The following is a 15,970-nucleotide window of genomic DNA, read 5'->3' on the forward strand; positions in this document are numbered from 1 at the left end:
ACCTCACCACGAGCCATGTGGTTCTTTACATAAAGTCTACTGGCTTAAATAAGTTAAAGTTCTTCTTCTAAAAGTGGTTGAGAGCACCTTGATGCCAACGGTTTTGGTTAAACGTGACAGAAAATCCACCGCTCTAGTCATGCAGGAGAGAACAGTTTGTTGGGCCTGGTGTTGGTTTTCTAAATATCTGTCTGCATTAGAAATGCTGTTAATAAGCCTCGTGTGCAGGTAATACAAAAAATATATTCTCTATGTACAAGAGGACAGTGCATATGTCACCAGCTGACTCAGCGAAACTATTCAGCTCCTGACCGGACTGAAAAGAAGGATCTGTTTTTATTCCTGGGGGATGTCCGACACGATTTCAGAGAAGCAAACTCTCTCACACACACACACTCACTCACTCACTCACCCACCCACCCACCCACACACACATTCAGGCATATGGGAAAGCTGACACGCAAGCATAATTTTTTTTGTACACGAGAATCCAAAAATATAATTCCGACTCTTGTTTTTCCTTGGAAAAGTTGTAAGTAAAATGTTTTGTCCTCGTCTTTGTTTCTGCGCTCCCGTCTGAACTCGGCTGGAGCTCTTTTTGCCGATGCAGCCGAGTCCTCGGAGCACTTCCTGCCCCTCTTCTAGTCTTCGCTGTCGGAGAAAACAGGGCAGGAGGACTTGAGGAGAATGAGGACAGATAATCATATTTGGGTAACAGTTTTTGTTTAAATCAAAGGTCAAAGGTTGAGAATGGGCACATCAAAGAGGTCACAAAGACCTTCTGTCTCATCCAAATTGTAAATGTAGTCATGATCACTGGGAGGAGGGGACAGACGAAGGAGAGGCGAGAACACTGAGGGCGAAACACAAACAGGAATTACACAAAGACAGTTTGTTCGTGATGATGTTGCTGCTTTGTCTGTAATCATATTCACCTTCTGATGACATCAAGTCCTCCAGCAGGTCTCCACTCATGATTTCTTTCAGAAAAACAAAGTAAATCCATATTTACCAGCTGCTGCATCCCGTGAAATACTTTCTATTACATGTAGAGACGCGTGTGACTGAATTTACGGTTTAAGAAGGGCTGAAATGGTTTACCTTTAGTTGGATCAAACATGTCTGAAAGCTCTTTGGGAAAGTCCAACACTGAAGGGAAACATTTCAGTAAAACGGTTGCAAAAACACTTTTTACTAAACTTTTCTGAAATGTAATCTGCAAACAAAACAATCAAAACTTATTCTGAAATGTCCTTCACAGCTTTAGAAGAGCCCGACACTCACATTCAGATGGATCCGACTTCATTGGTTCAAACGCAGCAGAGACAGAGGACGACGCGGATCCGTCCAAAGAGGCGGATGACTGTAGCTGCTGAGGAGGAGCAGCAGGTGTGCGTGATGCGGGGCTGAGAGGAGTGGTGCTCGGCGCCTCTGAAACAAAACCAGAGACACAACGTTAATGTGAGAAACTCCAGAGGGAAGTGAAGAAGCAGCAGAAAATAATTCACTCGGTAAAAGGCCCGTTTCTGTATACAACCCCCCAAGGCGCTTCACAACACAATCAGTCATTCACACGTTCACACGCTGGTGGGGATGAGCTACGATGTAGCCACAGCTGCCCTGGGGCGCACTGACAGAGGCGAGGCTGCCGTACACACGTACCACCGGGCCCTCCGACCACCACCAGCAGGTAAGCTGGGTTAAGTGTCTTGCCCAAGGACTCAACAGCAGCATTCTCTGGTCGGAGCCGGGATCGAACCTGGAACCTTCCGATTTCTGGACAACCTGCTCACTCTACCTCCTGAGCTACTTGCTTAATCACTACATGTGCAGCAGTCTCTAGTAGGAACAAATGCCTTTCAAGTCGTACTCGGGGGAAACAAAGCTCAGATGCGCTTGTTTCAGGAACTAGCAGAATGCTACATCAAAGGAGAGCTTAACGCGACAGGAGTCTTACTTCCTGATATGTGGACATCTCGCCTCTGATTGGATAACAGCAACACGACTCTACCACTGACTCTGGCTGCTCTGCAACGTTGATGTTTTATCTCCACAAATAACACAAGCCTGAAGGAGTTCTGCTGTGTGGTGGAGTTGCTAATGCTAACGGTTAGCTTCTACTAGCTGAGGAGTTATCTGCCGTTTCCTGGACGCTAAACCAACAACAGCCTTCCCCGTCGTGAGTCCAGATGAGTGAATCCATGAATGTTAGTGACAGGGTGACGTAGATTTGTCAGGATTTTCTAATCCAAGAGCCGTGGTACTAAATTACGGACCTGGAGGGCCGGTATCAGCACGTCGTCCGTTTTAACTGTTTTAACAAACTGAATTCAATCAGCAGGAAACTAACAGGCTGCTGCACAGGTGGTTCAAACATGCTGGTTAGCAGCTCTCCAGGACCGGGACTGAGAACCACTGTCAGACGCTGATGCAGGACATAGGTGTAGGAGACTTTTTTCATGTTCAGCTTGCATGGAAAAACTCAGAGTGACTGATTATGAACAAAAATAATCATCAAAAACGTTTTTCAGTGAACTACACCTTTAAAACGTTCCCCACCTGTTGTCGTCTGGTTGGCTGCAGAAGCTGGTGTTAAGGCAGGAGCTGCTTTTGTGGCCGTGTCTGGAACTCCTTTGGGACCCTGGAGGGGAAAATGGAACAGAAGAAACGTCAGCATTGCACAAAACGCCAAATGTAACGAAGGAGACTATCGCTCACATTTAAATGGACACCTTACAGTAATCCTTTAGAATAAATTCTATGTTAAGAAATTTCTGTAATTCATGGTAAAGTAAAACAAATGGCCACACACTTGAAATTCAAAGCAGAAGGTTTTTTCCCATCTTAGCTGCTTTTACTGAATCAAAACTGTGGCCTTAACATTAATTAACTATTTTTTACCAAACTTGAGAAGTTTGAACGTTTGAAGAGAAAAACCTGACCGTTAAATACGTTTCCCATCAGTCTGCCGAGGACCTGTCTGAGCCTGGTTGGTTATAAACCGTCAGCCTGGGGGACGTAGGTTTATTATTGGCCTGAACGATTTTAGGAAAAGACTGAATTGCAATTTTTCTGGCAGAAACTGCGATTTCGGTTCAATTCACGATTTTCTGCAAACAAAGGTCCAACATTAGGCTGCCAAGCCGTCCTGTAGATGAAGTAGAAGAAGAAGAAAATATCATTTTTATCGCGCCTCTCAAGATAAAAATCATGAGGAGCTTCACAAAAACATAAAAATGTAAAAATATTAAAAATAATTTAGAAAATGTTTACAAATATATTTAAAATGAGCAAAAACTAGACAATTGTGATTAAAGAATGTTAAGAAAGAGAGAGAGTGAACAGGAAAGAGGGAAATCAGTGGATCCTGAGGAAGGTGGAATAGGTGGGGAGAGCAGAATAAAGAGAGAGAGGTGAAGAAGGTCATACAAAAGCCAGCTTGAACAGGTGAGTCTTCAGCTGCTTTTTAAAGGAGACCACTGAGTCCACTGATCTCAGGCTCAGGGGGAGAGAGGTCCAGAGTCTGGGGGCCACAGCAGCAGATGATCTGTCACCTTTGACCTTTAGCCTGGTGCTGCACAACCAGTAGGCTTTGGTCACTGGACCTCAGGGACCTGCTGGGGGTGTAGGGACTAAGAAGATCACCAATGTAAGATGGTGCTTGTCCATGTAGGGCCCTATAGACCAGAACCAGGATCTTGAAATGAACCCTGAAGTTGACTGGCAGCCAGTGAAGCTGGAGGAGAAGCGGGGTGATGTGGGTGTGTTTGGAGGACTTGGTCAGAAGCCGAGCACAGGCGTTCTGAACCACCTGTAGACGGTTCAGGGAGGTACGTCCTCGGTGCATCTTGGGCGATTGTGAACAAACGGAAGGACAAAAGAGTCTGGCGATCATAGGAGATGGTAGCAGGGACACTACCGAAGAGGATCGCAGACAGGAGCAAGGTGGAAAAGAGGAGGTTAGTGGAGAAAAGTTAGAAAAAGTGGCCGGTGACCGCGGCTAAGCCAAGCACAGGCGCCATCTTGTTACCGACCGGAAGCGGAAGTGAAAAGATGGTCTAGATTCTAATCTAGTACAACAAATCATTCACATTAATATTTACTATTTAATCATACAATAAAAACAATTAAAGCTATTAGTTTTTTATCCCATTATTATCTTTTTTTATGTGTTTGTGAAGCAAATTGTGATTATCTAGAGAGGAGCTTTATAAAACATGGTCTACTCCAAAACTGCATGGAGGAAATCTGTAGGTAGAAACAACTTTTAAATGTATTAAATAACCAAATGCATACAGTTTTCCTGCGTTACCGCGGCAGGCTGAAGCTGTCTGATACTTTTTCCTCACTAATGTCAGCTCCGTGAGAGAGACGCACGTATTCTGACACCTTAGCTTGTCTGAACTAACGTACCGTCAGAAACATTCAAACCATTTTTAAAAGACAAGTTGAGCTTTCAAGTCAACTAAAGTGCGCGACTCCGCTCTCGCGTTGATGAAGCACAAACCAAGCTTTAGAAACCAGCCTGAACCTGCTGATGTGGGAGGAGTCTCTCTCTCTCTCTCATCTACGGTGCATTACTATCGGCTCTAGCGGCGCTGTGTGTGGGAACATTAAAACAGGGTAATAACCTGAACATGCAGCTCTGGCAGCTGTGGAGTTGGGCTCAGCTCTGGACGGTACACCCCATCCCCCTCCCCCGCGCTGGCTTTTGCCGCTGCCATAACACAGGGGGAAACCCCCCGGGTGTAAAAAAAAAAAAGTTACACAACTGATCCTGGATCAGTCAAAACCACTAAAACCGCAGCTTTGACGGTCACGTGATCGTGCTGTTTGAAATCGCAATTTTGGTCCAAAAGCGACAGATCGTTCAGCGCTAGTTTATTACATGCAATCTAAAGACCCATGAAAGTCAGTAACATAGAAAACATCCTTAAAGAGCAAGTCACCCCCAAATCAACTTTTTTTCCTGATAAACTATATAAACGCGTGTCTAATCGTGCTGCAGACACGTGTCGTCAATAGTTTAGCACTTTAGTGCATTTTTTAATTTTCTGCCTAAAACTGTCAGTGTTGTGCCGTTGTCAAGTAAAAACTCTGCACTGCATTTGAATTTAAATCTGCCATCGCTATTGGCTAAGAGGTCCACTATGACGTTAGCTGGTACCATATGATGTCACAATGTTTTTGTGCCCTCTCGGTCTGCTAGGCAACAGGAAGTGGGAGCGGAGTAATACTCTGGTAGGGGGTGACTTGCTCTTTAAAAACAGAGTAAAATAAAGCATCACGTTTACGTGCCATTATACATGTTTCTTTAAAAGTAGGGTCTGTCAAAGTGATACACTTTTTGACCTTTAATGCATCGAAAAAAACACTCAGTGTGAACCTGTGAGGCAGAAGTGGGCTGCTGAGAGGTAGGTGGTGGTGCTGGTAGGCTTTGAAGGACATCCTCCGGAGGTGGGACAGGCAAAACGACAGGGGAGGCACTGGACGGGTCCTTGTTGACCAATAAAACCTCTATGGGACCTGTTGTACTCTTAAGACGGATTTGGTACTTCCTCTGTCCATTGAGAGCCTACGCAGACACAAACACCCTTTGCTTGTAGAAATAAACAAAACTACAGCTGGAACAAAGTGTTTTAAACACGACTTACAGCTTCTGGTATGGGCACCTCTAGTTGCGTTCCTATTGGAGCACGGATTGCTAAGAGTGTGTCACCTGGAGAAGACAAACATAAAGGTGATGAGGATCATTACTGGTCATTAATAAATAAATGTTAATAAAAAACACAGAAAAATTACCTTTAAATGCTCCACATAGGTCTTCATGTTTTACATAAGCCATAGTATAAAGGTGTTAAGGGTCTATGTTGGCACTTTGATACACACCTGAATGTCATATCATCATCAACATGTGAGATATTCAGTGAAGATGTTACTAACATTTGCATTAGGATGCCTGGAATCCACGACTAGGACAGCGTACTAGACCATGACATAACTAGCAATTTATGCTAAAAAAAATAGACGAGAAAGCAAAATTAAAACATCAAACTCTCACTGAAACTTTGAAATATGACTAGCAGTGAAACATTAAGATGTCTGGCTTTAAATCATGTGAAAAGTCACAACTTTTTACAGACTGAGTGATAATCTGTGTGACTTTTAAGTGCAAAATTGGTCGAATACCCCTTTAGGTGACCAGGTGCTCACAGTCCACATTATTACAAAACTCTCTCTTGAAAAAGTTTAAACATCCGCATGCACGCACACACAGCAGTGAAAGATATGGGCTGTTGTTGGAGTCGTCTGTGACATTCTTGATGCTTTGTTGAACCCAGACTCTTTGCTGGTCCAGCTCGTGTTCCCGGACAGCCAAGTCGTCTAGCTCAGCCTTTAGATCAATCAGCTTATCTGCAATCTCCCTGGTGTTGCAGCCAGGGCCGACACCCCTGAAACACATTGGTAAGCACGTGGTCATTCACATTCAACAGGCAAAGAAAACTCGCCGTCAACCTTTTTCCCAGCATAAACGATGAACTTGTAGCCAAAACAAGCTGCAGATAGATTCATCTCACGTCTAACTCAGGTAGAAGACATGCTAATCAGCCATGCTCATAGTCATTTCCCTTACGGCATTGTTTTATGTATGTAGGACATTAAAGAGCAAGTCACCCCCAAATCAACTTATTTTCTGATAAACTACATAAATGCGTGTCTAATCGTGCTGCAGACACGTGTAGTCAATAGTTTTGCACTTTAGTGCATTTTAGTTCAAATTTAAATTTTCTGCCTAAAACTGTCAGTGTTGTGCCGTTGTCAGGTAAAAACTCTGCACTGTATTTGAATTTAAATCTGTCATCGCTATTGGCTAAGAGGTACCCTAGAATGTTAGCTGGTTCCATATGATGTCACAATGTCGTTGTGATCCTGTGTGTGTTTGTTAGCGGCTCCACCCTCTCGGTCTGCTAGGCAACAGCATTTGTTGCATTTTTCAAACAGGAAGTGGGAGGGGAGTAAGAATCTGGTAGGGGGTGACTTGCTCTTTAAGTGTTAAGGACTGCTGCAAAACCTCAAAGTCATAAATATCCTCAAAGTATTGGCATATGATATGTTAGTATGATTACATATAACAAACATCACTACAGTTTAAAAATTGAAAGGTGAGGCTCAGACAATCGTGTTCAGAAAACTGCAGCCGATTCAGACGTAATCCCTGTTACATAAGACAATGATGAAAACATGAAGGCTTGATGTTTCATGAAAACATGAAACATGAAGGCTAAGAACAATTTATTACAGACTGCAGTTATAAATTCTAGTCTTTTCATGAAGCCATACATACAAATAAAACTTACTTCCATTGAATACTGTTCTTAGATTTCTTCTCTATAAGACCAATTCCTTCCAGGACATTAGTAATGTCGTATATACGTCGTTTTTGCCGCACTGCCAAGGTATCTGCTGCCTGAAAGAAAAAGGACAAATACAATGAATAAAATATGAATAACAAACACACATTTGGCTCTTTTGCACAGAAAATGTCATGGCTGAGTGTAAAATACACAAAAAAGATATATTTTACAAACCATCTGGGTGTGACATCTACACTTCCTGCCCAGCCAAGTCTTTGGGTCTTAGGAGATAAAAACAATTTGCAAGGAGCTGATAAGTCTAAGCTTTTTCAAATAGCTGGACTTAAGTCAGTTGGACTGAACGAAAGAGAAAGAAAAACATCTGAGCGTCTGGTATTTTATGATCTGCAGAGTGCAATGCAACCATAAGTGCCCGCAGCCAGGAAGCTAGTTTATGAAATTATGAAGTCAAGTTAATCTAAACACCACCTGGTTTACTAGACTTTGGCTCAGAGGTGGCACTGTGTTTATAAATGTTTCTGTTTTGGAGCATTACTAATCTGACAAGTCTGAGGTATCTGAATTCAGATGTTTGTCAGGACATGTGTATTAGTAGTACTGCATCAAATAAGTAGGTTAGTTCTCAGCATCTTGACATTACTGAGGAGGCATATCCACTACTTCTACGTGTTTAAACACAAAGATTTGCACGTTTTTGGAATCGGACTTGATAAAAACCAATAAGGAGCTATGCTGCGTTTGTGTACCTAATGGAAGTGGGCAGGTCTCATTAAAAAAACAACACATTTAAGATATTTCCTAAAACTAACGCAGTGGGGGTGCTTATCGTTCAGAGAGAAAAGGCCATACCCATCAGAAAAAAGAAACTGCTCAAGTGTGAAGATGCCACACTATGTTACTAGCAACAAAAGCTGACCCACTTTTGAGAGTTTGAATCTGCAGGGGGCAGAGCGAGTCTGAAAAGTTGGCCGGTGTTGTTTTCAAAGTTAATTTCACGTCTGACTGAACGGTTCGTGTCTATGGGACGCTAACACACCGAGTCACCAAAATAAACAAAGTTAGAGTATCACAAATGTTCAAATACTGTAAACCCCGAAGCTAACAGGTTACATCCATTCAAATTAGCATGACAGAGCTAAGCTAAGCTAATATGCTAGCGAAAGTAACGACAGCGGGTAGGCTCTGTATGACATGTGCTAGCTGACAACAAAGACTCCGGGTTGAATGCTCACAGCTTTCAAATCCAGCACTCCGTCTTTCGCCTCCTGTAGCAAGGTCACGAATTTGGTCGTGAGCAGTCCCAGGCTCTTTTCATGCCTGCTTGGGGTCTGTGGCTGCAGCGAATCTCCCACCGCTCCCGGGTCGCCTCGGTTACTAGCCGACTCCAGCTCCATCACTCGGGACAAGCTCCGTACTTCCCCCCGCTTCCCCGACCAGTTCCAACCCGCGAGCACAGGAGAGCTCCACCGCCGGAGTCGAGTACACAGCAGCCCGAGATTGCGTGGTGGTGTTTTTTTAATCCGTGTGGATTAGATTAGAAAATAGTTGCCCAAATGTATCTGAACACGATGAGTGCTGTAATTCAATGAGCAGGCAGTCGGTGGTAGAGAGCCGTTGGCCACGCGAGGTATGACGGGACGGTTCAATCGTACAAGGGAGTGTCTGAGAATACTCACGTTGTTTAGAAGACGTGTACAAAAATAAAATAGTGGCTGCTTAATTTAAAACAAAAGTTCATTAAAATTAGCTGGTAAATATTTTATATTACAGATGAGTTGTATCAGAATATGTTTGCATTGTCTTTACGTATTGGTTGCATCCATTAAAATTATGAATTATACGTATTTATTTAATACTACAATTTATGTGCTTACCCTTATCTACCCAAACACGCACACGAACAGACGCGCACTTTTACGTGCGCAAAAAACCCCACTAAAGTCTGCACGTTCTTAGTAGTTCATTTGCATGCAAATTAATTGATTATGTTTCGTTATTATTTACTGTAATTTTGTTTGTTAAATTTTTACTTTATTCTTCGTGTCAGTTGGACCAAGAGATGAGCAAGACTCAAGTCAAGGCCCGGTCATTTGTTTTTCATCACATCTACGAATTATTTACACAAAACCCAGCTTTAAACGTCCAGGAAGGCATATTTTTGTTATGGAGATGTGACAAGCTGTCATAAATGAAAAGAAAAATATCATACACGGGTGTTGCCATATTACTTAAACAATGCATTGGTACATCTGCTAGTTACAAAAGAATGAATCATATTCCATTAATTATTTTCTTATCCTATAATAACCAAGTTATTTTGCAGTATGGTTTTGACACACACTAGTTGTCAACCTTCCGTACTTTAGCTTTGTGTACAGTGTATAATTATTGTCTTTCCAGAACTGCGCTGCTCTGGGCGGCTGCATGTTGGAGTTGACTATGTGTAAGTTTTGCCTTTTCTTGGGCATTTTTCTTCTAGTTTCTCAAAAAAAACTGTATTTTTTGGACACTTTACTTTTCTGTTTCTGGTGCTGTGAAGCTTGGAGGATTTTTACTGCTATGTTTTAGCTTTTTTCACTTTTTGAGCATTTGTTATGATGCGTAACTATGGCAACAAATGGTTTACAATCAGGAGCAGCTGATTAACATTGGAAAGGCTGAAATATTACCTCAACTGAAGCCACAAATCCCAAATGAGCTAAACGCAAGAAGCGTGGGTGCAGAGCGGGAGCAAAACGGAGACAGAGAAAGAGGAAATTCAAACCATCTCTTCCATCGATCATAATGGGCGATGTGAGATCACTGGCCAACAAGATGGAGGAACTCCAAGCCCTTTCAAGGACTCAGCCAGAGTGTCGGCAGTTTCGAAACCACTGGAGGAGATAATGCAAAGAAGGATTCTCCAGAGAATCAAGAAAATTATGGACAACCCTGAGCATTCTCTTCACAAGACTGTCCGACAACAGAAGAGTGTCTTCAGTCAGAGGCTTCTTCAGTTTGGCTGCAACACTGACCGCTACTGGAGATCCTTCCTGCCAACAGCCATTGTAATATACAACAACTCTTTGATGACTTGATTATTATTATTATTCTGAGCTACAGCAATCAATTTCCCTCTGGGATTAATAAAGTATTTTTGAATTGAACTGAATTTAGAAAAACATTTTTCCTCGTGGAATCCACACCCTATAATATAGTATATTTTCCCAAATTCTGTGTTTTTTATTCAACATGTCCTCATGTCCTCAGTGTCATTAGACTGTTGATCAAAGAACAAGAAAGCATTCTCTCCAGCAGGGGGAAGTATTGCACAAAAAAAAAAACGAAGTCAGTCATACCTATACAATTATTTTTTACATGAACAATAAATAAATTAAAGAAAAATCAAAAACACATACATTTTAGCAAGTGATGCAAGTGCTTTCAGATACAGTTACTTATTGTCAAAAATTATTGAACGCCACAGCCTTGCTTGTCGCGAAAGTGCTTCTGTTGTTCTACATCCGGCAAAGCGGTCAGCTGACCGAACAAAACATCGCTGCTTTCGCAACGTCGGAAATAACGTTACTGTATTCATTCATACCCAGGTAATCATGGTTCATGAAATTTTATTCATACACACGAGCCATTATGACAATCTAACGATGTTAATTAAAAGTGTTTATCTTGTCTCTAGCCGTTTTTAGCTCGATACCTACATCTGAATGTTACCATGTTGCTAACTAGCTAACATAAAGCTAATCTACAGGATAAAAGGGGAAGTTAAGGATAAAATACTTGTCATTTAGTCCGCTGTTCCTAAATACATGTTGATTGTAACCAGCAAAAAAGTACAGTCTATTTAGGTATTTTTGTCACCGATTTGCTGCTCTAGGATTTTTCAGAGGACACTGTTTATGTGGTGAGTGTTTGACAAGTGACAGGAAGATGGCGATGTGGTATCACCAAAGCACATTTTACAGTTACTTGATATTTTCCAGTTTTGGCCATGAAGAAGAGCAAAGGCAAACCTAACAGCTCTGCCGAGAAGGAGTTTGTGTTTGAATTCAGGGCAGGGAAATACAACTGTATCCTCAAAGTGCCTCTGCAGTTTCCTGTCCAAGTTAACATCAGTGATCTTCACGGGCGTCTTATGCTGCTTCATAAAATACCCTGCTACGTGGAAAATGGTACGATTAATCAATAAGTTCAGCTTAGCTACAGCATTAGAGCAGAAATCTCAGAACTTTTAGAGCTAATTTTGTTATTCTGCCTTTAGACCTTTTTATGTGACTTTTAACTTTCAAAAACATGAACAGTCATGTTATATTAATGTTTTACCTGCAACTAAATAGAAGTTTAGCCATTCCTTTATTATACTGCTTGATTTTATTGCACATAGCAACAGTTGAAGTTGATTATTTTTTCTGCACATACATTCCTTCTTGCAGAGCTTAAATCCACACTTTCCAGCTTTATAGAGAAGGAGACCACTTTGGATTATGACAAAGAAGCAGAAGTGGCGCTGCAGAGACTCACAACAGGAGACGTAGATGTAAACCAGCTGGCGAGTGCCTGGGCCAGGTCTTATGCAGAGGTAAAGCACATTTCAAAGCAGTAATGTTCATCACCCTGATTTTTTTCAGTAGTTTTAAGAAAATTCAAATATTCGTAGTTTCACATTTTCATATATTATTATCCAGACTCAGTATCCAATTTACTATCACTTTGTGTCTGAATTAATGAGGTTTTGTTTTTATAGTGTACATATACATTTTACAGTTGACTGTAGAACAGCAACAAAAAATTATTTAAACAATGTTTTTTAGAATTAAGGACACCTTTAAATTACATTTGATTTCCTCCATTTTTGCATTTAGTTAAATGATCCTTTTGGTTTGATGGCAGTTTTTGGAGTGACTTTAAAACACATGATATATTATGGTTAAGAACAACAACATGCCATTAATTCAGTATTAGTATAATACTGAATGTATAGCATAGCAAAGTGCTTCTTTTAACTTCCAAAGTGATTTAAAGAGCAAGTCACCCCCAAATCAACCATTTTTTCCAGATAAACTATATAAATGTGTGTCTAATCGTGCTGCAGACACGTGTAGTCAGTAGTTTTGCACTTTAATGCATTTTTGTTCAAATAAAAAATTTCTGCCTAAAACTGTCAGTGTTGTGCCGTTGTCAGGTAAAAACTCTGCACTGCATTTGAATTTAAATCTGCCATCGCTATTGGCTAATGCCGGGCGTACACTGTGCGACTTTTTCACTTTTTTGAGCCGATTTTCCAGTCGTGCGAGAATCCACGACATCGGGGCGAGTTTTGCGCTGAGCGGTCGTGTAGTGTTCAGGGGGTTACGAGAGGTGATTAACACCACGTGACCAGCTGCCGATCAGCAGTCGTGAGGTCGCACGGACTTCTGGCGTGTTTAATATTTCGCTCGTCCCTCGTGAGGGTATCGCACTGTTGAAGCGGCGCTGCGAGCAGCTACGACCCAAAAAGTACCAGAACCGCTCACGACGCATGTGCAATCCTGCATCAACACCGCTCGCTCGCTATTTCCCTAATAACACACGCTGTTCGTTTTTGTTTCTACACGTTTTTTACTCACAAAGATTGTCAAGGAAGCGTGTTTGTCGTGTTCATGTCAAATTAAACTGATCACAAAACACAGATTTACTTTCTTCATTTCGTTTTCCTCATCCAACCCCATAAATCCCTGTGTGTCCTCCTGCAGCACTCCCGAAGGACAACAGGCAAAACAAGACAAAAAAGTCTGACGTGTTGAGTAAAAACTGCTATTTTTAGCATATTTTTAGGGCCGACGTGTTGCTACCAGACGTACAGTGTGAGCAGTCAGATCGCATCCGAGAACTGGGTCGTGCAGTGTGAGCACACGACTCGTGAGATCTGCTCTGCGAGGAAGTCGTACAGTTTGAGCTGAAGCTGAACGCTACGAGTGAAAAAGTCGCAGTGTACGCCCGGCTTAAGAGGTACCCTAGAACGTTAGCTGGCACCATATGATGTCACAATGTCGTCGTGAGCCTGTGTGTGTGTATTTGTTAGCGGCTCCGCCCTCTCGGTTTGCTAGGCAACAGCATTTGTTGCATTTTTCAAACAGGAAGTGGGAGTGGAGCAATACTCTGGTAGGGGGTGACTTGCTCTTTAAGCAGAGGTGGAGTTGTGCAACTGCTAATTGATTGTTAATGAGTTATAGAAAAGAAAAAAGAAGAATAGATGATAAAAATAGAAAATAGATGGTGAAACCCTAGGATTTGAAAAAACTGTTAATTCTGCCTTCTTCTTTCTGCTTCCTCTTAAAATGTACTTTTTACGCTTCAACTGAGTCAGTTACTTATATTTATTCTAGGTATTAAAGTTACCCCGGGTTTCCACGGGAGCCGTCAGCAGCACGTTACTGCAGCAGCACGTCAAGCTGCTGCTTGGCCCTTCCCACGAGACGCGAAGCAGCAGGGGAGCAGCTGTCACCGACCGAGCACGAAGTCACACGAGTGACCGTCAGTAAACACAACAAGAACAAGCAGGAGAAATTTACAACATGGTTTGTGTTTTATGTTCTGTCTGTTTTATAATCGCCAATACGGACCTGAAAAACAAAGGAGACCGCTAGCTAGGTGATAACTTCTCACGGGGACGCACAGTAACTGTTTTTAAAAGTAAAGCAACCGGAAGGCAGTACGTTCTTTATTCTGAAAATCTCGGGAGCTTCTGTCCATTTCCGCGTCCGATTTCCTGTCTTTCCTTCCCCAAAAATGTCGAACTTGACCCGTTTCAGAGGCGTCGCGCGTAGAAAATAGAACCGGCGCGTAAAGGCCGCGACATGCTGCTCCTGAGACGCGGCCGACTCGCGCTGCTGACGGCTGCCGACGGCTCCAGTGGAAAAGGTTCTGTTGACCACAGCGGTTCCTATCAGCAGCTATGACGTGCTGCTGACGGCTCCCGTGGAAAGCCGGGGTTACCCCAGGTTTCCACGGGAGCCGTCAGCAGCACGTTACTGCAGCAGCACGTCTTGCTCGCGTACGCTGCTGCTTGGCCCTTCCCACGAGACGCGAAGCAGCAGGGGAGCAGCTGTCACCGACAGAGCACGAAGTCACACGAGTGACTTCGTCAGTAAACACAACAACAAGCAGGAGAAAACTACAACATGGTTTGTGTTTTATGTTCTGTCTGTTTTATAATCGCCAATACGGACCTGAAAAACAAAGGAGACCGCTAGCTAGGTGATAACTTCTCACGGGGCCGCACAGTAACTGTTTTTAAAAGTAAAGCAACCGGAAGGCAGTACGTTCTTTATTCTGAAAATCTCTGGAGCTTCTCTCCATTTCCGCGTTCGATTTCCTGTCTTTCCTTCCCCAAAAATGTCGAACTTGACCCGTTTCAGAGGCGTCGCGCGTAGAAAATAGAACCGGCGCGTAAAGGCCGCGACATGCTGCTCCTGAGACGCGGCCGACTCGCGCTGCTGACGGCTGCTGACGGCTCCAATGGAAAAGGTTCTGTTGACCACAGCGGTTCCTATGAGCAGCTATGACGTGCTGCTGCAGTAACGTGCTGCTGACGGCTCCTGTGGAAAGCCGGGGTTAGTCTGCAATATGAATTTATGGTTTTGTTCCTTTGCAAGCCTTCAGATAGCTTTAGAGTTGTGTTTGAACAATAGGAATTTAGGACAAATATCAATTATGCAGCTAATTTATGCTCTTCATCATGAAAATCATACAAGACCACTGAAGATCAGCACTTTTGTGTCAGCTGTCTGCGTAACTCTGCCCTCTAATCTCTATGCAGGGTTCAATAAGGCACAAAGTATTAACCAAACAAATGTTCACGTGTCAGCAGAAAATATGCAAAAGCTGTAATTTAGATTTCTAAGAATACCATTTTGGGAAATTGTTCCGTTTTGAGCGACGTCTTAATGCTGCCTGTTTAACCTGGTGTTTCAGTCTACGCTAGAGCACGCTCGGCCCGAAGAGCCCAGCTGGGACGAGGACTTTGCGGATGTTTACCATGAACTGATCCACTCCCCTGCTTCAGAGACCCTCCTCAACCTGGAGCACAATTACTTTGTTAGCATCTCTGAGCTCATCAGTGAGAGAGACATGGAGATTAAGAAGCTTCAAGAAAGGTGGGCTTGGGTTCTTTCTCAGAACCTAGTACCTTTATTGTTTGTGCAGGGACAGATGATCTTTCTTGATTTGTTTTCTAGAACAACAAATCTTATTCCCTCCTGTCTGGCAGGCAAGCAGCAGAAATGGACAAAGTGATGCATGAGCTGGGGAACACATTGAGTGACCATGATGTGAATGCAGTAGCATCACATCACTTTGATGCACAGCAGGTAAAAGCAGAAGGAGTCCGTCCCAGTACTAGATATCTGTTCTAACTTGTCAGTTTTTGGCCACGGTAAAATCTGAGGCTGTATTTTTTGGCGGCAGGTTTTGGAGAACAAGTGGACGAGCGAGCTGATGCAGGTGACATGCATTCAAAAGAAGGAGTATCAGGACTGGGTCGTCAAACTGCACCAGGATCTGCAGAAATCCAACAACAGCAGTAAGATTAAGTGAGTATATTTCTGGTTTTTATGTGT

The 15,970-nt window shown here is 42.7% G+C and overlaps 2 protein-coding genes across 4 annotated transcripts in view; one reads left to right on the forward strand and one right to left on the reverse strand.

Annotated features, from left to right (window-relative positions):
• Positions 1 to 522: 522 nt before the first annotated feature.
• Positions 523 to 8,904, reverse strand: e2f4 (E2F transcription factor 4). Its single transcript, XM_015965404.3, has 11 exons — positions 8,609 to 8,904; positions 7,359 to 7,468; positions 6,291 to 6,452; positions 5,803 to 5,846; positions 5,655 to 5,719; positions 5,387 to 5,575; positions 2,560 to 2,641; positions 1,285 to 1,431; positions 1,102 to 1,149; positions 936 to 980; positions 523 to 853 (listed from the first exon to the last, which is right to left on the reverse strand). The coding sequence occupies exons 1-11, from the start codon at positions 8,768 to 8,770 to the stop codon at positions 738 to 740; spliced, it is 1,170 nt and encodes a 389-aa protein (XP_015820890.1). The 5' UTR covers positions 8,771 to 8,904; the 3' UTR covers positions 523 to 737.
• A 2,248-nt stretch (positions 8,905 to 11,152) lies between these two features.
• The window catches only part of LOC107389322 (chromosome sgr13 C12orf4 homolog), a 55,673-nt gene continuing 50,855 nt past the window's right edge, over positions 11,153 to 15,970 (forward strand). For all 3 annotated transcript variants that reach the window (XR_001573420.3, XR_008559602.2, XM_054733478.2), the window contains exons 1-5: positions 11,153 to 11,545; positions 11,807 to 11,952; positions 15,327 to 15,508; positions 15,622 to 15,721; positions 15,819 to 15,943. Coding sequence is in view for 1 of the 3 variants with exons in the window: in XM_054733478.2 (XP_054589453.2) it covers positions 11,365 to 11,545; positions 11,807 to 11,952; positions 15,327 to 15,508; positions 15,622 to 15,721; positions 15,819 to 15,943 (734 nt within the window). In the remaining 2 variants the exon portion in view is untranslated. The remainder of the gene's footprint in view (positions 11,546 to 11,806; positions 11,953 to 15,326; positions 15,509 to 15,621; positions 15,722 to 15,818; positions 15,944 to 15,970) is intronic.

Source organism: Nothobranchius furzeri, chromosome 4 (assembly GCF_043380555.1).
Source record: "Nothobranchius furzeri strain GRZ-AD chromosome 4, NfurGRZ-RIMD1, whole genome shotgun sequence".
Taxonomy (NCBI): domain Eukaryota; kingdom Metazoa; phylum Chordata; class Actinopteri; order Cyprinodontiformes; family Nothobranchiidae; genus Nothobranchius; species Nothobranchius furzeri.

Bases quoted from the DNA above. Each gene is read 5' to 3' on its own strand.
- e2f4 (XM_015965404.3), bottom strand. From the start codon at position 8,770: ATGGAGCTGGAGTCGGCTAGTAACCGAGGCGACCCGGGAGCGGTGGGA. The intron at 5,576-5,654 runs GTAAGTCGTGTT...GTGTCTGCGTAG, and splicing joins AGGTGCCCATACCAGAAGCT to GCTCTCAATGGACAGAGGAA. The intron at 981-1,101 runs GTAAACCATTTC...TTTTTCTGAAAG, and splicing joins CATGTTTGATCCAACTAAAG to AAATCATGAGTGGAGACCTG.